Here is a 21963-nt window from a genome sequence, read left to right on the forward strand (position 1 = left end):
TTCTTATAAGAAATTTATAATAGCATCCCCCAACATCATAATTTTTATAATTAAAAGGCACACTGAAAGTATTATTTTTAAGTGAGTGCTTTTAGAGGTACAGGTATCAAATACCTTACAGAAATACTAGCTCTAAAAAAACACAAGCACTTTTATATTGAATCAGTCTCAAAAGCTTTCTCATTGAACAATTCCTGTCTGGTCTGCCCGTGATTTCTCAGGCCTTCCCGGCCTCTTGTTTCCGCAGCTTCTGCTGTGGTCCACGGCCTTCTCTTCTCTTGCGCAGGACAGTACAACTTCTCAGTCTGTCACCTTCCTTCAGCACCTGTCCTTCCTCTTATGTTGTAGCCTGTCCCCGGTTTCACTTGGGAGGTCTCCTGAAAGCACATGTCACCCTCCTGCTCAAACAAAAAGACCAACCCCCTCTACGTCCCCCAAAACCTTTGGCTTCACATTCTCAACACCACTTCTCTAACTTTTTCTCAGATTGTCCTCAACAATAAGGAACAGAGGCTATCAGTTAGACCACTGCAAGATTGAGATTGCTTTGAATTTTTGTGTTCTGTTTAAAAAATTATATGATTTTTATGTTCTGTAACATTGGATTTAATATAAAAACAGATTTAACTTATTTTTTCTCATAAACTTGGCACTTAAAAAAGATGTACCATATTTATCCTGTGACTCTCCTTATTTTTGTGTTTCCATGGAATACTCAGATCCCAGTTTGAAAAGCAGGACATGATGGGGCAGCAGTCTGAGACGCTCAAGCTTTTGTGACTTGGTCCCTGCCTACCCATCTGGTCTCGTTTCTTACTGCCCTGTGCTGGGTTCTACCCCAGCTTTTTTTTTTTGTAGTTTTTGGCCACGGCTGGGTTTGAATCCGCCACCTCCGGCATGTGGGGCCAGCGCCCTACTCCTTTGAGCCACAGGCACCGCCCTCTACCCCAGCTTTATCAAGCAACTGAGAACCCCAAGTACCTCATGCCACCATGACTTGAATATTTATAGTTGTATCTTCAACTGTTAATGTTTTGGAATGTAACTATTTATAGTGAGTAATTTATAGTGAATGATATTTGTAATTATTATTATTTGTAGTGATAATTTGTAGTGAAGAATGACATTGTGAACTCTGGTTCTTATTCAGAATAGCCATTGTGTATGTGTGTCTGTGTGTGGATAGTCTTTTACAACTCCAAATTGAATATTAGAATAGAATATTGCAATATAATATTGATGAGTTACAGTAATACCCTAATATATGTTTGTTATTGCATTTTTATAAATTGTTGTTTCCTGGTTAACTTGGTCTATTTCAATAACACCGTCATCAGTTTCAAAATGGAGACACAGGGGCATTGACTGTGATGTTGTTTGTGTTCACTCAGTTTTTTTCTTCCATGTCGTGTGTACTTATGTTTTGTTTTTGTTGTGTTGTTAAAATCTCAGAGTATATTGTGTAATTAGAAGAAATATGAAGTGCTTACAGTCAACATCCAAGATCAGAAGAAACAAAATGTTCTACTAACTGTGCATATTATAAACTTTCATTTCAGAGCACGCAGTGTGATAATAAAGAAGCTTCTTGTTAATTCACCAAGGCCCATTTGAAAGCATAGTATCATCAACTAAGCACTTTCTAGAATCACAACCAACCAAGAGTAGAAAATCTGGGTTTTTTGTTGTTGTTGTTGTTGTTTATTTTGAGACAGAGTCTCATTCTGTCAGCCTGAGTAGAGTGCTGCAGCATAAGAGGTCACAGCAACCTCAGACTCTTAGGCTCAAGTGATCCTCCTGCCTCAGCCTCCCCAGTAGCTGGGACTACAGGTGCCTGCCACACACCCAGCTATTTTTTCTATTTTTAGTAGAGATGGGGTCTTGCTGTTGCTCAGGCTGGTCTTAAACTCCTGAGCTCAGGGGATCCACCTGACTTGGCCTCCCAAATGAGCTTATTTTAAAAAAGCTACTTATTTCTGTTTTTCTTTACATTAGTATAAACACAGTAGGATTTTTTTCCACATACTTTGTGTTCTTTAACTGTGAGATTTTAAAATATACTGTACTTGTTTTCTCTAACTGTATTCAGTAATTCTTTCCTTTTTCTTTTTCTTTTTTTTTTTTTAAGACAGGGTCTTTGCTCTGTTGTCTTGCCATATGCAGAGTTGTGACACTAGCCCATAGCAACCTCAAACTCTTGGACTCAAATGATGCCCTTGCCTCAGTCTCCCAAGTAGGGTGGGACTGCAGGCCATGTCACTGTGCCCAGCTAGTTTTTCTATTTTTTGTAGAGACAGGGTCTCACTCCTGTTCAGGCTGGTCTTGCACTCCTCACCTAAGTGATCCTCCTGCCTCAGCTTCCCAGGTTGTTAAGATTCCAGGCGTGAGCCATGGTGTCTGACCTATTGCCTCTTTTTAAAATGGGGCTATTATTCACATTTTCATGACAATATATATTTTTTAATTTTGAAATTATATTTTCTTTAATCAAGAATGCCATTTTATGGCCAGGCACAGTGGCACGTCCTATAGTCTGTAGTCCCAGGTACTGGAGAGGCTGGGCAGGAAGATGCCTTGAGCCCAGGCTTTTGAGGCTGCTATAAGCAGGGCAATTGAGCAAGACTTTCTCAAAAAAAAAAAAAAAAAAAAAAGTCATTTTTTTTTAAGTTACTTTGCTTAGTACAGTATATACTGCATAAAAGTTATCTATTATAGTTTATTTTCTAATGTAATTAATCAGACTTGAATTATGAGTTCTTCTTTTTCATGTATTTTACTATCCTGTTCTCAATGAAACAAGGACACTGAAAGTTGCTGGAGAAATATACTTCTAGATTTCTGGGACACCACTGCCTCCTTAAGTTTCTAGTTTTGGCAGAAATTCTGAAAAGTGTTTCAGAAATGCTGTTCTTTGCTCTGAAAACACAGTCAAGAACAGGAGGACTTTGTGGCCAGCATCACAATGCTGTCTGTTAACAGCCAGTCCACAGAAGTCTCACAGAATCTATAGCCCATTCCCAAGTCAATGAATGGGTTATGCTTAGAAATTATTTTGTGGATGTGCAATGTATTTTCCCGTAGGAAGATTACAATAGCTGGTAATCTGGTTTGCAGATTAGCATTTTAACATCCAGGTAAGTTGTGTCTGTTTCTGAAGTGCAGGATTATACTAGGCAGCACGTGACATCTCACAAAGCGCAGCTGAGTGCACGAGCGACTCTCCCAGCTTCATAGCAGTGGCAGGCGCTCCTGCATCTCATAGCAGACCCTTCCGGAGGAGGCATGTAGGGCATTTGCACCTTGAATTGACAAGACTTGGAAGATCAGGGAAGCATGAAATGCCGTCAGCTCCGATGGAAAGCGGTGGCTGTAGAAGGGGTCCCTGCCACTGACCACCTGAGCTTTGTCTCTCGATTCCTCTCCTTTCCTTACAGCCACTGGCCCCTGGGGATGTGCAGGCCTCATTTCTGATCTGTGGACAAAGCCTTATGCTTAGCTCTCTTTCACTCAGCCCAAACAGGCAAACTAAGGAATATGAAAGCGTAAGAAGTTAAAGAAACTTTTTTATAAATTTAAAGATCCTAAAAATGCTTACTAGGAGCTCCAACTCTGTTTGCATTTTGTTATCCTGAAGACTCACTTGCCCCAGGCTGAGGGGAGAGCGTGCTGAGAGGAGTGATAAGGGGCTGTGGAAAGTGAGATTTTCTAGAATGCTTACCTACGCAGCCCTCCAGGGTAGCCTTTGGTTACTGTCCTAAATATCTCCTGTTGGCTCTTCCAGACCTATTCCCCACCCTGCCCACCTGCTCCCTATCCCAGGAGCTGGCCTACACCTACATTAACAAGGCTCTCTTACCCTCTGTTTCTGGTTGCATTTGGCTACAGCCACAGTGGGAGATCAGAGGCTGGAGGAGAGCAAGATTAGACCCTTATCCACCCAGCATTTATTCATGGGTGATTGCGGATTGGCTGCTTCCTTTGCTGAGGGTCACGTTTCTACCCGAAGGCTCTCTTCCTGCATTGAAGTTCTCTGAGCTGTAGCAGCCATTCTTCCCCTTGTCTCCTCAGGCCTGTGATGGGTAGAGGACCATTGTTTAAACTTCTGTAAGATGGTCTCTTTTAAAAATCCTTGCCAGTTACTCTGTTTTTGAACATGCTGTCTGTTTCTTACCAGGCCCTGATGCTGTTGCCTACATAGCCTCCATCCTGCCTCATGCCTTCCCTAATAGCACCCAGATTTCTCTTTACAACCTGCCCCTCCTTCATTATTCAGAGCAGTGTGATTTAGGTGGGTTTCATCCCTATCCCCATCTGAAGGGGTGACACAAACCAAAGAACATGATTCCTTTCCCAGAGGAATTGGCTAAGGACAGGTAATGCCCTGGACCTGGGCCGGCCTGTGCCTGATAGGACCCTGGCCAGAGTGACTGTCACAGCCTGGCAGAACAGAAGCTTAGGGCTTCATTTGGTTGTTAAGGCAGGTGACTCCCTTTCTCCCCACTGGGTATGAATGCAGACACATGACCCTGCTTGCAGCAGACGGAGGACAGCAGACACGCAAAGGAGCACAGACCTGGGAAAACGCAGTCTGAGCTGGACTGAATCTGAAGCTTTCTGGCTCTGGATTTCATGGTTCTGTAGCCACTAAATTTCCTTTATTGTTTCACTTATTTCAAGTTGGTTACAACCAATAGTATCCTAACCAATGTTGAATTTTAATAAAAAACATAAAATCTCAATAGTAGAAGGGTTGATAGAGGCATTTCATCTAAACTTTTTGCTCAGCACCTGAATCTAATTTAGAGTCCTTGACATACGAATTCTAGCCTATTTTAAACATTTGGTTCAGAGAAATCACTGCACTCTAACGCATCCTACTCCATCTTTAGGTAGCGTTCTGTTATAAAGCGCTTATGTATATTTAATACATAAGATTTATTTACTTGGAATTTTCATTTCTTGGTCCCAAATCTACACTGCAACAATATATAGAACTTACGATATTCTTTTTTAACTTACGTTCCTTTCAAACACGAGTCATGGGCATGACTCCGTGTTTCCTTACCATCTTAGTTATTTTTCTGTTGTGTCTTTTACAATGTGGCAGCCAAAATTGAGTAAGGTGGTTTAGTTGAGATCTGTGTATAATCCCCAATCAGAACAAATTTCTCTTTCCTTTGGGCATCTAGAATAACATGATAACCACTGCTAAGCACTATACTTAGTGCTTCACTTATGCTATATTTAATCCTTATTTCAAGACTATAGGATCAGAATATCCTATTCCATATATTGGGACAGAAATGCAGAGATGCAAAATTAATGTCAAGCAAGTTGCCCAAGATCACTCAGTTAACTGGCTACAGAGTGGAAGAGAGCTAATGTCTTTAATTCCAAAGCTCATGTTCTTATCTCAGAATGTATTATAATCTCCTCTACACACACTATATTGTAAGTGTTTCAAAGGGCAGGGATCATGCAGTATTTACCTTTATATCATCAATGTTTAACCTGGAACCTGATACATTATTTCCGAGGGAAATGTGAAAGAAGAGGGGACAACCCACGTACTTAGTTGTAAAATGTTGTACTTCTGTTCATTTGTGCGACACATGGCGAGATCTCAGGAATGGTTTGTTAGAGAAATAAATTTTGTAATGTAAGAAATAAATTAAGCTTTTTGGCAGTGAACTTGCTCCTTTCCCTTATAAATTATTCAATCGGTCAACTGTTTATGGCTCATGAATATGTTGAAAGCAATAAATTTCACATGTAATTTCAAGGAGGTATAGAACTCTTGTAACTTATCCCTGCTCTCACTGGAGGACTGTAGACCCCAGGTTGAAAAGTACTACTGCAGATCACATAATTTGATCGTATCTCTGGGGCTTCATGGAGTGTGCAGAGCATATCCAAGTTTGAGCAGATCCCAAGCTGCTTCCCGAGAGGTGTTCCCATCAGGGTCTTCTGTGCACAGAGTTGGAGTCTTCCACCTGGGCAAATATAGAGTCAGTTTCCTTAATCTTCTTTTTAATAAAGTCAACCTGTCACTTCACTGGCCATGTATCCATTGTGTTGTTTTATGCTCTTCACAATAACTATTTCTTATTAAGAAAAACTTTGTCTTTAGTAAGAGTTTAGGATGCGGGTCATTGTGAGCCTGTAAGATCCTTTCCTAGGCATTTGGTGTTTAATTTTGTATTTATTTACCATCACTATGTTATAATTTGTAAACTTAACTATTCTCTATGTGCATTTTTTCTTTGTGTGTTTTAACTTTATTGGTCAACTTTTTTTTTTTTAACCCAAAATGCCACAGCATTCGGTTCATTGGAATTGTTTGAAGCTGCCTGTGTGTGTGTGTGTGTGCGCGCGCGCATTCTGTCTCCCTGCCCCTTCACTGTTTTTCTGTTTCGTTTTGTTTTGTAATGTCCTTATTTAAGTGATATCTGTTCTTAGTGCCCAGCTTACCTCTATTTCCTGGACTCCGGACACTCTGCTGCCCTACCAGTTTAACTGCCTGTTTTCGATTCCAAATTAGTTTCCATTTCTCTGCTTTGTACTTTGTGGTGTTTTATTGGCTGAAGTAGAGTAAAACTGATGGGAATAAGTAAAACCATGTGAATTGGTGAGGTTTTGAATTTTGAAATACTCTCAAACTTTCAGGAAAGTTGTAAGTACACCACAAGGAACTTCTTCTCCCCTGAATGGTGTCGAGTTCTGACCTGGCTCACAGTTGCTCAGAGCAGTTTATTGTATATGTCTACAAACCTGGACATTCTCCAGCATAGCCTTACTACCCCATCAAAGTAAAAACACTGCCTCCTAATCAGATTGTATTTAGGTTTTGCCAGTTGTCCCATGAAAATGTCCTTTACAGGGAAGGGGCTCAGAATTACTGTTCACTCAGTTGTTATAAAGCAGCATCTCCAGTCTTTTTGGCACCAGGGACTGTTTGATAAAAGACAGTTTTTCCACAGACCGGAGGAGGGGTGTGATTTCAGGATGATTCAAGCACATCACAGCTCCCCTCAGACCACTGGGCATTAGATTTAGCCCTGACCCTAACCTGGAGATCCCTTGCTCGCTGCAGTTTGTTGTTTTGAAAATAAAGCTGAGTTTGCTCTCTTTGATGATTAGTCAGAGAGACCAAATCCCACATCCTCATCTGACTCCTCCGACTCTACCTGGGCTTCAGCCTTGGAAGGAGCAGCAGTGGTGGCAGCTGCCACAGGGACGGAAGGATCAGCCTAGAAGGCCTTGACCTTTTCAGCAAATGGGAAGGTGTGATCAGTCTGTAGAGACAAAGCCAGGACTCTCTTGTGCCCACTGATGATAGAAAGGGGTACTGATGCAGAAGTCGGGTAACCAGGCTGCAGCAAACTCTGGCAACCTTGCAGACACCCTCCAGGAAGTGAGAATGTCAGGCACTCCAGCGTTGTTGGCACCACCCTTGTCAAACCCCTGCTGGATGACCAGCCCAGAGGAACGGGGGAGACAGATACTGAGCATGTTCGGTAGTGTGGCTTCGCTGGCTCCCACTTTGTCTCCAGTCTCAAGCAGCTGCACATCACTCAGAATTTCAGTGGTACCCTGGAGATGTTAGTGGTGATGCCCAAAGCCTGAAGAAGGAGGTCTTCTCTGGCCCCAGACCAGTGTTCTGGGCTGGCACCAGCCTGGGAGGCAACTGGGAGCTTAGTGGCCACCAGATCCCTGATCTCAGTGCCTCCTCCTTGGTGAACACAATGTGCCACAAGGTGTCTACTCTCATCCCTCCTGTCTCCGTCTGAGAGCAGTTTCTTGGTTTGGTCTTGTCCACGACCTTGACAGTTTTGACTTGATGTATTTTAGAATGTCCCTGGATTTGTGTTAGTAGGATGTTTTCCTCGTGATAAGATTGTGGTTATGGGCTTTAGGGAAGAACTCCACAGAGGCAGATACCCCTCTGACCCCACCTTGTGGGGCACTGGGCTCTCACTGCTGATGTTGACCTCTGATATTTGGCTGAGGTGATGTCTGCTAAGTCGCCCCTCAATAAAGATACTATTTTTCCTAATCACTGTTCCTTGGAAACAAGTGGCTAATAGCATATCCTTATGGGGAGGGCCCTTGTGTCCTTGACATGTGCCACCACTCACTGAGTATGGCCTTTGTGACATGACATTGTGGCAGCTTATTTTGTAATTTCTTTGCTCCAGCCCTAGACTCCGACATTCCAAGAATGTATGAGCTATAGATGGAATATCTGTGCCCTCCAAATTAATACGTCGAAGCCCTGACCTCCAGCGTGACCGTAGCTGGAGAGGGGTCCGCTAAGGAAGCAATTAAATTAGGTCAAAGGGTGGGCCCGAGCCGGAGGAGCCGGCCGTGTAAGGAGACGCCCGAGAGCTTGGCCTCCCGGGCAGCCCAGGACAGGTGCGTGGGGCCCCGGGCGGACGTGCTGTCCGCAAGTGAGTCAGAAACCGAGGCCTCGATTTTGGACATCTGGCTTCCAAAACTGTGAGAAAATACATTTCTGATTTTAAGCGGCCCGGTCTTCGGTGTTGGTTACACTGGCCTCGGTGTAGTTTTTTTAGGGGAGAGTTCAGCTTCTTAGCCAGTGTCTGGGACGAGGTGCACTTGCTACTGCCGCGTCCGGCGCTCAGGCCTCCTCCGCGGCGAAGCAGCAGCGCACTGCGCATGTGCACTTTGCGCCCCGGGTCTGCGGCGTGAGGAGGCGACAGCGTCACAGCGAAGCCTGATGCCGGACAGTTCATTCCAGGTTCTCCCATCCGGTACTGGGCCTTCCTTTATCTTACAGTGAGAAGCCTTGAGGTCTTTACTTGATCACCTTCCCTTTATGTGACCAGTCTCCCATCACTGCGGCAGGCGCCTCCCCCACAGATGCCACATCCCCACCCCCATTCCGCATGCGCCCCTCCCCCTGCAGGTACTGCCATCCCCCCCCCAGGTGCTCCTCCCCACCAGGCGCCTCCTCTCTCCACAGGTACCCTTCTCCCCTCAGGTGCCTCATTCTGGCCCCCCACCCCCCGCAGGTGCCCTTTCCTCTGCAGGCACCCCGTCCCCCTCCAGGCTCCCCATCCCCCACCCCCCAGGTGCCCTTTCCCCTTCAGGCGCCCCTTCACTCCCCAGGCAGTCCTCCTCCCACAGGCACCCACTTTGTCCAATTTGGGCTGCGATTTCCTCTGTTGGGCATCTCCACTGGCTGCGAGGTGTCCTCACTTGGTCTGGGTCCTGACCCTTCTCACCCTGTGTGACCTCTGCAACCTGAGATACTGAGAACATCCTGTGTAGGGCACACGTAGTGTACAGTAAATGACGTCTGCTATTACTGGTAGCCAGAATTCCAAAAATGGCTCCCCAAGATTTTCTGCCCTATTGCAAAGCTTTGGCAGCTGTAATTAAGGTTATTAATCAGTTGGTTGAGTGTTGATTACCAAAGAAGTCATGTCAGCCCTTGAAAGCAGAGCATTACTGCCGGTGGGAATGCAAATTAATACATTCCTTTTGGAAAGAGATATGGAGAACACTTAGAGATCTAGAAATAGATCTGCCATTCAATCCTGTAATCCCTCTACTGGGCATATACCCAGAAGACCAAAAATCACATCATAACAAAGATGTTTGTACCAGAATGTTTATTGCAGCCCAATTCATAATTGCTAAGTCATGGAAAAAGCCCAAGTGCCCATCAATCCACAAATGGATTAATAAATTGTGGTATATGTACACCATGGAATATTATGCAGCCTTAAAGAAAGATGGAGACTTTACCTCTTTCATGTTTACATGGATGGAGCTGGAGCATATTCTTCTTAGTAAAGTATCTCAAGAATGGAAGAAAAAGTACCCAATGTACTCAGCCCTACTATGAAACTAATTTAGGGTTTTCACATGAAAGCTATAACCCAGTTACAACCTAAGAATAGGAGGAAGGGGGAATGGGAGGGGAGGGCTGGGGGAGGTGGGTAGAGGGAAGGGGATTGGTGGGATTACACCAGCGGTGCATCTTACAAGGGTATATGTGAAACTTGGTAAACGGTCTGTGAAGCTAGTGAATGATGCCCCATGATCAGATCAATGTACACAGCTATGATTTAATTAAAAAAAAAAAAGAAAGAAAAAGAAAAGAAAAGCAGAGACGGGTGGCGCCTATGGCTCAGTCTGTAAGGCGCCGGCCCCATATACCGAGGGTGGCGGGTTCAAACCAGGCCCCGGCCAAACTGCAACCAAAAAATAGCCGGGCATTGTGGCGGGTGCCTGTAGTCCCAGCTACTTGGGAGGCTGAGGCAAGAGAATCGCTTAAGCCCAGGAGTTGGAGGTTGCTGTGAGCTGTGTGAGGCCACGGCACTCTACCGAGGGCCATAAAGTGAGACTCTGTCTCTACAAAAAAAAAAAAAAGCAGAGCATTCTCTTGGGGTAATAGAATTACTCAGAATGGAAACGAGAATAGTGTTCAGTGTTTGTTGCTGGGTTGGAAGATGGAGCCAGCAGGTGCAAGGTCTTTAAAGCAGCTCCAGGGCTGGGTGGTCTCCGCTGGCAGCCAGTGAGAAAACTAGAGTTCAGCCTGCGGGCACAGGACCTAGACTCTGCTGCTACCTTGGTGAGTTGGCAGTGGCATATGCTGCTCAAGGAGAGCCTTTTATTGCTAGGTACATAATGTTGACTGATTTGAGGCATATACTTTCTTTTTGAAGAAGTGAGTTATATGTTAGGTTAGGGTGAAATAAGTATGTTTTCAAGTAAGGAGAGGGGTATAGAGCAGCCGTGCCAGTAGTAACAAGATGTACCAAGTCCTAAAGCAAGAAAAAATATGATCAAAATTAGTTTACGTGGCCAAGGCAGAATCTGAGTGGCAGTGTAAACTGTAAGGCTGGCACACTAATCACCCCCAGATAAGTAAATGTTTGTGGACCATCTTAGGGAGTTTGGATTTTATTTTATAGGAAACATTTAAATCAAGGAGTGATGCAGGCAAATTTCTAGCTGTCAAAAAGTACAGTTATCATATAGTCACCTTCGAGGCGTGCACTGATCCTAGCTCCAGGTCTATCCTTCAAGGCACTTTTGTAACTCTTTTTTCTGGAGCAGCCATCAAAGCTGTCATCTGTCATACGAAGTGACAGTTAAGTTCTTGAACTTGTTCTAGAAGTGCTTTGAAGGGTGGGCTGGGTACTGGCATTGGTGTACAGCTTCCCAAGGGGAGGACTTCAAAGGTGACCATAGTGATAATTCAGCAGTGAGGTGTGTAGCACTTTTTCTAGGATGAGTTTGCAACTTAATGGTTGGATGTCCTGCAGTGAATGACAAAGGGCTAGTTCCAGAACATCACTTTTTTTTTTCTTCTGAGACACAGTCTCACTTTGTTGCCCTCAGTGGAGTGCTATGGCGTCACAGCTCACAGCAACCTCAAACTCTTGGGCTTAAGCGATTCTCTTGCCTCAGCCTCCTAAGTAGCTGGGACTATAGGCACCTGCCAACAACGCCTGGCTATTTTTGTTGTTGTTGCTGTTGCAGTTGTCACTGTTGTTTTAGCTGGCCTAGGCCGAGTTCGAACCTGCCAGCCTTGGTGTGTGTGGCTAGTGCCCTACCCACTGAGCTACCAGCACCGCCCTTCAGAACATCACTTTAAGGAATTGGGCCCCATGACTGTGCAGCCAGCAAGGCTGAAATCCAAAAGGCTCAGACAGGTGTTGGTGGCAGCCTTAAGGTGGAATCTCTTCCCCATGAGAAGCTTCAGGTGTTGCTCTTAAGGCCTTTAGCTGATTGGCAGAGCCACCGCCTTATCTAGGTAATCTCCCCTTCCTTAAGTCATCTGATTGCTAATATCAACCATTTGTGCAAAATACCTTCACAACAACATCCAGAGTGGTTGGTGTTCCACTACATAACTGGATACTTTTGCTAAATTGACTAATAAAACTAATCAGCACAGTGCTGTACTTCATTCCTTAAGGGAATGCAAATTAAGACCAAAGTGATGAGCCTGTATGTGGAGGGCTGGGGCCAGGAAGCTTGATGAAGGCCTGGAGTTCAAGACCAGTTAACATAGCAAGAAAAAATATAGAAAAACAATTAGCCAGGTATGATGGCCTGCACCTGTACTACCAGCTACTAGGAGTCTCAGGTGGGAGGATCATGTGAGTCCAGGAGTTCAAGGTTGCAGTGAGCTCTGATTACCCCCCCTTGCACTACAGCCTACCAGGGGTCCTCAAACTACGGCCCGTGGGCCACATACAGCGGTGTGATTGTATTTGTTCCCGTTTTTTTACTTCAAAATAAGATAGGTGCAGTGTGCAAAGGAATTTGTTCATAGTTTTTTTTTAAAACTATAGTCCGGCCCTCCAAAGGTCTGAGGGACAGTGAACTGGCCCCCTGTTTAAAAAGTTTGAGGACCATCCTATGTACTCAATTTTGATATGAGGACAATTAATGACAATTATGGTTATGGGGGGGGAACAGAAAGAGGGAAGGAGGGAGGTGGGTGGGGCCTTGGTGTGTGTCACACTTTATGGGGGCAAGACATGATTGCAAGAGGGACTTTACCTAACAATTGCAATCAGTGTAACCTGGCTTATTGTACCCTCAATGAATCCCCAACAATAAAAAAAATAAAATAAAATAACACCAAAAAAAAAAAAAAAGTTTGAGGACCCCTGGAGATGATAGAGTGAGACTGTCTCTTAAGAAATAAAAAAAAAAGACCACAGTAAGACATAATTTTATATCCACCAAATTGACAAAACTTAAGTTTCTCCTAGCACCAAGCATTGAAAAGAGTGAATCAGCAGGACCTTTTTACTGCTGAGGGGATGGAAATTGGTATGCCTTTGTGGCAGACAAGTGAGCACTTTTTTATAAAGCTAGCTGTTTGCCTGTGTCTACTCCAGGAGTTTCACCCCTGAGGAGCTCTTCCATGGGAATGGCAAGAGATAGGTAAAATTCACAAGAATGTAATAATGGTTTTAAGAAATACATATAAACAACCAAAGGACAACTTGGAAACAAGCCAAATATTCATTGATAGTAAAATGAATAGATAAATCTATGGTTACAGGCAGCAGTGAATAGATAGACAACAGCCCCGAGGAAAAGGTGAGAATTCTAGAAACATAATGTTGAATATGAAAATCAAAGCACAGAATATTAAAAATAGAGTAATACCATTCTTATAAAGCTCACACCAAGTAACACAACATAGCACCTTGCTTGGGGAGATACACCCAGGTGAGGACGCAGACCCGTGCAGGAGGGTGGGCAGGGAGGCAGATGGATGCCAGAGTTGTTGGTGTTCTGACCCTTATTTTGGTGTGATTTTCTGGAGTTTTTTTCATCATTATACTTTGCAACTTATCTGTTACTGATCATCTTTTCATATTATCAAATTATTCAAACGTTTAAAAGAAAATTAACAATGTCATTTGTTTCCTTTTTTATCCAAGGCAGTGGAATTTAAAAGTAATGTGCTTTAATCTATGAAAGCCTTTCTTAAGAACAATTTTTAAAAAATGAAACTAAGTTTCATTATCTTCAGAGAAGACAGTGTAGTTCAGGTGTATACCGCAGCCACATTGCACACAGGAAAATGTCCAGGCCAGTCGGAACAGTGGCTGTTTAACTCTGGGGGAGAGGGAGCCCATTTGAGTTGAAAGCTGGAAACATTTCATATGTGCAAAACTTGTCATCTAACTTCAGTGAGTGATAATGAATAGGTTACTAAGGTTATCTAAAACCAGTTTGAGTAACTTAACCTTGCTCTCAGAAATTTTTAACTGATAATGACACTCAGAGGACAAAGTGTTCATCAAAGGTGCTACTTCATTCTTTAAAAGTTAGAGGAAATGTTATAAAGCTGGATTAGCATAGGGAACTATAATTTTAATCCTTTCAGTGCTGTGTGATGGAGCATGGAAGAATTTTGGTAAATGCCTATTAGGACTCCCTTTCAGGTTTTGTCTCTGATTTGGCCAACTTACCAAGGCTCCAACTGAGGGTGACCCACTTTTGCCTGGGTCAGAGCAACCAGGGCATGGTGAGAAACAATTGTTTTCCTTTGTATAGGAAGCTTTGTAAGGTCTGCTGGTTGGCAAACTCTGTCTGCCACATCTGATACACGGATGATCTACGGTTAGATGTTGTCAAGTCAAGAAATGCTCCTTTGGATACTTGAGCCCTCTTAGGTAACTCTCTTCACCGAGTGAGTGACAGGACTGTCATCTGTTTGCAGATACTTGATAATGTGAAGAGCCGTATCATGTTTTTTATCTAGCGTTCAACAGCTGTTGAGCAGTGAAATGAGAGATTAGATTCTGTGCACCTAAAAGCACAAACTGGGTCCCTTGTCACTATCTCTACAAAGTATTAAATTAGTTGATTGGCAAAATGCATAGGTCAGGCTACTGAGAGAGTTATGCTTTCTTAATGTAGTATATAGTATTATGTTTTAGGAAGTCCAAGAAACCATTGAAGTTTACAAGATAAAAAATTAGCATAGTAACATCTAAACTAATCTACACATTACACGTAATACTACCACACGATTCAGCAAACAGCGTTTTACAAAATCAGCAAGTGTACGCATTTTAACATCTTTATAATATTGGCTTACTAGAAAGGAATAGTAAATTATCAGCTTTACCTTTATCTTTTTTGTCATAGAGAATTATCTATTTTTCACTCAGCTTTATATTTTTATACTTCCCCTGTTACATCACTCCCTCCCTCCTCAGGTTAAAAGAGAAAATATTTCTCAACTATAACTGTCCTCTTATTTATTTTTCATTTCTGTATTACTTATTACTTATAAGAGCACTCATGATGTTGTTTTTGTAACTATTACTGGTAGTAAATTGTTCTTAAAGTTAACACTGGAATAAGGCAATGTGGTCAATCTTGTGGACCTTGTGGTCTCTGAAACCAGACTGAGTGGGTGAATCTCCTCCCAGCAAATTACTAGTATATGACCATGACAACTTGACTTCACTGCTTTTCCTGAGTTTTAATAAAAGAAGTGAATCCAGTGTCTAGTACCTAATCTGTGGGTTGCTATGAAAGTTTTGAGACAGACTGTGCTATGGTCCATTATTTCACTTTGAGAAACACAGTCGACAGCGTCCTTTCTGACTCACCGTGCAGGTTTCAACTCTTAGCTCAGAGGTGTCCTATGAGGGCTTCATTTGTTTCTGTCCACACGTATTTGATGTGTCTTGGTTTTTGTGTATGTCAAAACTTTTATAATGACCCACAGAAAAGCTAAATAAGTGTTAGCTATAGTGATAGCAATAATAAGATTATTACTACCCCGTTTCCCCGAAAATAAGACATCCTCCGAAAATAAGACCTACTTACAGGAAAGATAAGACGTCTCCTGAAAATAAGACCTAGCGCATCTTTGGGAGCACACCTTAAAATAAAACAGTGTCTTATTTTCGGGGAAACAGGGTATTAAGCTTTTTTGAGGTTATATACTTGATATCATAGGTCCTATGTATATTTAGCTTACTCATTTGCAACACAGAACTGGCTGGGTGTAATTCTCCACTCGGGTCAGAATGTCCCCCATGTGGCAGTCTGATTCCTTTGAGAACCTGTCACTGTGTCTGTTGTGTATTGAGTAAAATATTCAGGGCCACATAGCGAATTCAACAGCAAAAGACATGATATTCACTTTAATGGATATTTGAGTGCTCCTATGAAATACATGTCTATAAAATATGGTTTAAATTCCTGAGTACTATCAATCAGTTTAACAGGAGGGATGAGGGAAAGAGAGAGGAAACCTGCTCTTTGATTATCCCAAGTGAATGAATGTCATGTTATAAGAAAAACAGTGCAGACGGGTTAGTAACAGCAGGAGAATGAACCAGAAGCCAGTTTAAACATCTTGGGTAGCAAGGCAGAAATGAAGTGATCTGTGTGCTGTGCCTTGGCGGAAGTTAGTTGTTTCCACATCCAGGGACCTTTCAGGCTTACTGTCTCCGTTCCTGTATTTCACATTTGTGCTATGAGCATCTGCAGTTGTATTATTAACACTTGTTAAAGGCTCAGTGTGTAGCACACAGAAAGAGAAATGAGCATAATCCTTATTTCCATAAGAGAAACATCAATAAAATTACGACTGCTGTCAGCAAGCATGAAGGAGGCCAAGTTCAGGTTCTGTGCGAAATCACTGGAAGAAGCTTCATGAGAGAATATTTGAGCTGAGATTGCAAAGGATGCAGGCGGTTTCAGGCAAAGTTTGAGAACTTTGGTAGTATGTTCGCCCCATGCTAGGACAAGGTATAAGCATGAGCAGAGCACAGGGTGAGGACGGTGCGTGCAGTGTCCCATCTGAGCAGGAATGTGGGCTCTGTGTGCAGGGGCTGTGCTGGCCTGCATTGGGGTCGGGGAGACGTGGGCAGGTGTTGTGACTCATGGGGCTTGGGAGTGCCGTTAATTTAATGAGTAAAGGGGAACCATGGACAATGTTTCCACATGGGGCACAGTGGCCGTGATGGTGGTAGTACTGGTCCTGGATTATCTTATAATTGCATTTGTGTGTTCATTGAATTTGTGGTTTTGTCTCTTTCAGGAGGTTCAAGATTTGCTAAAAGACTATGAGTTAAAGTATTGTTATGTGGACAGAAATAAACGAACAGGTAAGAGTTTAGTTCTAAGCATCTAATTTCATTTTGATTCTATATATTCACTGTACAACAAAACTCTTTGTGTCTTTTCATGCTTAAGGTAATCATGAAGTACTTAAGCATTCAATTATATAAAAGTTACACAGTTTATTTTCTGAAGGTAATACTAGTATTCTGAATTTTAATCACATAAATTACTGTGTTATTAGGTACATGAATTTTTACCATGAATGTTCTACCAGGTGTTGGTCACAGGCTTGATACCCTTCAATTGTAGTGATATGTTACTGCACATAATGAATAGGCTGTGTGATTTGACCTTTAGCTGGGCAGATTGGGAAATTGCTTAATTTTTCTGGGTATTAGTTTTATGTCATGAGACCAAAAGACTAAACAATTAAATATCACATGTACACAAAGATTATTTCTTTTATGTCCATATGCTATTTAATTGTTTAAAAGGATCTTTTTGAAGTAATAAAGAAAATAAAGTATGGAGAATGATATAACCACTATGTACCTAGTCCACATCCAATCCCAAATTAAGAAATTTTAGTGTTTTGTCTTTAAAAATACAGTAGAACCATCAGCACCTATAACTCAGTGGGTAGGGCGCCGGCTACATACACCGAGGCTGGCAGGTTCGAACCCGGCCTGGCCAGCTAAAAATCAACAATGACAACAACAACAACAACAACAACAAATAGCTGGGTGTTGTGGCAGGTGCCTTCAGTGCCAGCTACTTGGGAGGCTGAGAGAAGAGAATCACTTAAGTCCGAGAGTTTGAGGTTGCTGTGAGCTGTAATGCTACGGCACTCTACTGAGGGCAACATAGTGAGACTCTGTCTCAAAAAAAAAAAAAAAAAAAAATACAGTAGAACCTCTGTCCATTGACTACTCAAGGGACTGTAATAAACTGGTCAACATACAGGCGTGGTCAATGTAAGGATCTTCCATTGAGTACACATGGTGCATGTTCAGTCTATGAAAATTAAGTCAACTTGAGGAGGTGGTCAGTGTAGGGAGGTGGTCAGTTATGGAGGTCCTTCTGTCTTAAAGATAAAGGTCAATCTGTTGACTATTCAAGTTTTTTAAAGATATAGTAAGAAGGAACATCATGGATGAAGGTGAAATCCCGTCTCCTCCGTCCCTCATTGTGCGGGGCATACCCTGGTGAATTTGGAGCACATTTTCCAGGCTGGGCCGTTGCACTGCCACAGTCATTAGAGCTGTTCACAGAGTCGTGTTCTTTTTTTTCTGGGCAGTGTTTAGAGTTTACCTGTGCCTTTGAAGTAAGGAGTGGACTTGTGCTTTCCGAAGCGTGGAATGAGAGTAGAAGTGACGTATGTACCTTCCAGGGGAGCTTTCAGGGCCAGGGTGCTGTTGGTCACTCACCTTCCCCCAATCAAGTAACTGGGAAGGTGACAGAGCTGCTTTCAACCCAGGTCTCAGAGTAGCTGTGATGAGCAGTTTCCCTCTTTCCTGACCTTCCGCTGGATACACAGCCTGAACACAGAGACGACCTTCTGCTTTGTTGAGTCGTCAAGATTGTGGGATTGTTTGTTACCATGTTATCTTGACTAATACCCGTAATTTTACCATCTCTATATATATATATAGAAAGTAAATAATATTATTCTGTGTCTTCTTTTAAGTTTTTCATAAATGGCATACTACTATTTGTTTTATTTAGAAACTTTTATTTTTTATTAGTTCTTTTTTTTTTTTTTTTTTTGTGGTTTTTGGCCGGGGCTGGGTTTGAACCCTCCACCTCCGGCATATGGGACCGGCGCCCTACTCCTGGAGCCACAGGTACTGTCCTAGAAACTTTTATTTTTAATTTAACATTGTTTTCAGAACTTTCCATGTTGATATTATATATGCGACTCTAGTTCATTGATTTAAACTGCTGCATATAATTGTCCTGTGAATTTATCACAGTTAAGGTATCCTTAACTGTTAGGCACTCAGGAAGCTTTAACTTTTCCCATATTTCAAATAGTGAGTGTCCCTTAGTCGTCTTCTAATAAACACGGCAGCTGTTACTCCGCGGCTGCACTGCTGAGTTCTGGGAAGCACACCCTCAGTGTGCCAGACAGTGGGGGAGGGCCAGGGAAACCGTCCTCACAGCTCACACAGCCAGGAACAGTGCTGGTCAACCTCGCAGGTGCTGGGACGTCAGGAGGGTCCTCTGGGCTTCATTGCTGTCGTGGGAAGATGAACTGTAGAGTGAGGATGTTCTTGTCTTACTAAGGAAAATTTAACAGTAAGACATCAAACTGTTCCCTAGTAAGTTGCTACATCCTGGAACAAAGCTCAAGAGTATTTATAGGAATACAAAACATCTGACACCCAACAAGGTAAAGTGTACGATGTCTGACATCCAGTAAAAAAATACCAGACATGGTGAAGAGGCGAGAAACATAACCTGTAAGGAAGAGAAAAATCAATCAGCTGAAACTGCCTAGAATGGACGCAGATGGACTAACGAGATGGACATTCAGCTGGTTTTCATGATTGTGCCCTGTGTGTCTGAGAAATTACGGTAAAGAGGTTTTCCAGTTATTCGGCACTTAGAAGAATCCATCTCCACTAAATTTGCATATCAAAACTACTGAAGGAAGCCCTTCACACAGGAAGGTGGCGCAGTGGAAGTCTGGACCTACACACCAAAATGCTGGTGAAGACTTTCTTCTAAGATTTAAATCTGCAAAATAACATGAAAATACCCTAAAATTCAATACAAACATAAGCAAGTCTAACTGCATTTCAAAAGAATAACATAACCACACTGCAGAGAAAAAGAAATGATCTAATAAAATGGCTTATAAAGTAAAAAAAAAAAAAGGCAAAATAGCACTGTATTGTTAGGTTTCTAACACATGAAGAAATAAAAGGTATTAGCAGTAATAATACAGAGGCTGGGAGGGGAGAAGTGGGAGCATGCTGTTGTAACGTTCTTAGGCAGTGCTCAAAGTCATATAATCCCCATGACCCTAGACTGTGATGAGTTGAAGATGTGCTATAAACCGCAAATCACCCTTCTACCAGGGTGGGAGGATTGCAAGCCCTGGCAACACAGCTGTGCTCTGTCTCTACAAAAAGTAACAGAATGTTAGCCAGGTGCGGTGGTGTACAACTTGAGTCCCAGCTACTCGGGAGGCTGAGGTGGGAGGATCACTTGAGCCCAGGATTTTGAGGCTGCAGAGATATATGACTGCCCCCACTGTGCTTCAGCCTGGGTGCCAGGATGAGACACTGTCTCTTAAAAAAGAAAGAAAAAGGAAAAGCTAAAGGAATAAAGAAAAGAGGGTATATCTGAGCCCTATTTGAAGGGTGGAATTTAAATATGCTTTTATATTGGAGATGCGGGAGACAGGGTCTAGGTGAAGTCCCAGATTTCTGATTGTGAGTCATAGCTGCCACTGAAGCAGAGGATCAGGGAAGGTGGGCAGTGTGGGCAAGGGGGTGGGGCAGGGATGGGAGGCCCATGGTGAGTTATGTCTGGGAATCTGAATGCAGATGCCCAGGGAAGGGAAGTTTAGAAACTAGGTTTGGAAGTTGTAAGAGGGCAGGGCGCCTTCTGTGAGACCTCAGACAGGTCATTTTGTTCTATTTAATTGCTTTCTTAGCCCCTTGGCGGCTTCTTTGAGGACACCGAATTTGTAACTCTTTGTTAAGTGTCTGGCATCCCCTCTTGGACTGTGAGTTCTATTGAGAGGGATCTTACCTGTCCTGTTCACCAACACATTTGCAGTGTCTAACTTGGCGGCACCGGGCACACGATACTGAATGTGTGGGAGTGGGCATGATGGAGCAGAGGGTGTGGAGGGAGGGAGGAAAGAGCGGAGGTCTGGGGCTGCCAGATGTGGTCACATGGGGTTACTGTGAGTGCATCGCTGGGGTGGGGGGCACACTTTACAGGTGTGAGTACAGAAAAAAACCTAAACAGGAAATAGAGGTAAATAGAGGCAGGAGTGTTGGGCAGTTGGAAGGAGATTGAAGAAAGAGTATATCAAAGAAGTTAAGAAAGGGAATGGTTCATAGTTTCAAATGCCCTGAAAATTCAAGTCAAATATGAGCTAATGATTTTATGGGCTGATAAAGGAACATAACCAACCAGGATGTACAAACTATTGACTCATTTGCATGTTTTAGGAAAATATAGTTAAATGGTATTTTATACCAGCAAAAGAAAAAAGATATGGAATCAAAACAATTGCAGTCCTTTAAAAAGGGTGCTGGAAACCCACAGATAGTATCAATAAGGGAAGCAAAGCCATTTTCTTCCTTGTGTTGGAAGAGTTCCCTTGCACGAGGGGATCAAGTGAAATGTGTGTTTCTGAACATCAGTGTTGCACTCAGGGTGGTGAGACACCCTCTCTCTGAGAGCAGGTGGGCACCAGACCAGATTGAGCGAATGACAGGCAGAATCACCCACGCTATGCTTACATTCTTTTTCCCTTGATATGTATATCAGTCCACAAATTATAATACAAATGAATGTGCCATTTACAGCATATTACCATGTGGTTCTGCTGTAATTTGGGTAAATTAAATGCTCATATGGAGCAGCCTCACCGTGTGTTCCAGAGGGAGAAGAGGGACTCTCAGAGGGCAGTTCATTTCTGATTTGTGGATTACCCTGTTTATTTCTTTTAATGTTGGCTTTCAACTTTTCTTGTACAATTGTACAAAATCTTTTATGTTCTTGTATAAAAACAGGTTAAACAAATTGAGGTTAAGATTTAATTTTATCAGATGTGAATGTGCATGATATTTCATTGGTTTAGAACCTTGTACTTTTTATTATATAAATTGTCATTGTTGCTTGGTGCTGGAACAATTTCATTAGGTAAATGGGACAAATGCGTTTAATTGTTTTATGAATATGTAAAATTAAGTTACTTTTCCAAGATCAGAATCTTATAATCTTTTCATTTGATAGTTTTCATCAACAAAATTTCATACCCAGTTGTATACGTTTGTGTTGTTTCAAACTAATTAATATGATTTCAAGGAAATGTTTTCTACATTGGAGAAAGAATTGGCCTCCTCTGAGCAGCTTTGTGTCTTTTTGCTGGACCTTGATTTTTTAGGTCTTTGCTATTAAACAGGGTCTTTTGGAACTTTCTAAAAGAAGAAAGGTTTGTAATCTCATTTTATTCCCTGAGGGTTTTTATAAAGGCTTCATAAAAGTTTATATCACAAGTTGTTAAGGAGAAAAATATGTATGTGGTTGGGAAAGATTATTTTAAAAAGGGAAAAAAATTTTAAATCCTGGAATATTGTTGGATTTTACAGTGAAACTCTTCATATAATTCCCATACTTTCTATT

At 42.4% G+C, this 21963-nt stretch overlaps 1 protein-coding gene and 1 pseudogene across 1 annotated transcript in view; one reads left to right on the forward strand and one right to left on the reverse strand.

The window, feature by feature from the left end:
* Positions 1 to 21963, forward strand: part of RAVER2 (ribonucleoprotein, PTB binding 2) — a 67262-nt gene that overhangs the window by 3080 nt on the left and 42219 nt on the right. The window contains exon 2 of the mRNA XM_053590427.1: positions 16571 to 16637. Within this exon, the coding sequence (XP_053446402.1) occupies positions 16571 to 16637 (67 nt within the window). The remainder of the gene's footprint in view (positions 1 to 16570; positions 16638 to 21963) is intronic.
* LOC128585776 (60S acidic ribosomal protein P0-like) lies at positions 7137 to 8771 on the reverse strand (annotated as a pseudogene).

The sequence above is a fragment of the Nycticebus coucang genome, chromosome 5, assembly GCF_027406575.1.
Source record: "Nycticebus coucang isolate mNycCou1 chromosome 5, mNycCou1.pri, whole genome shotgun sequence".
Taxonomy (NCBI): Eukaryota; Metazoa; Chordata; class Mammalia; order Primates; family Lorisidae; genus Nycticebus; species Nycticebus coucang.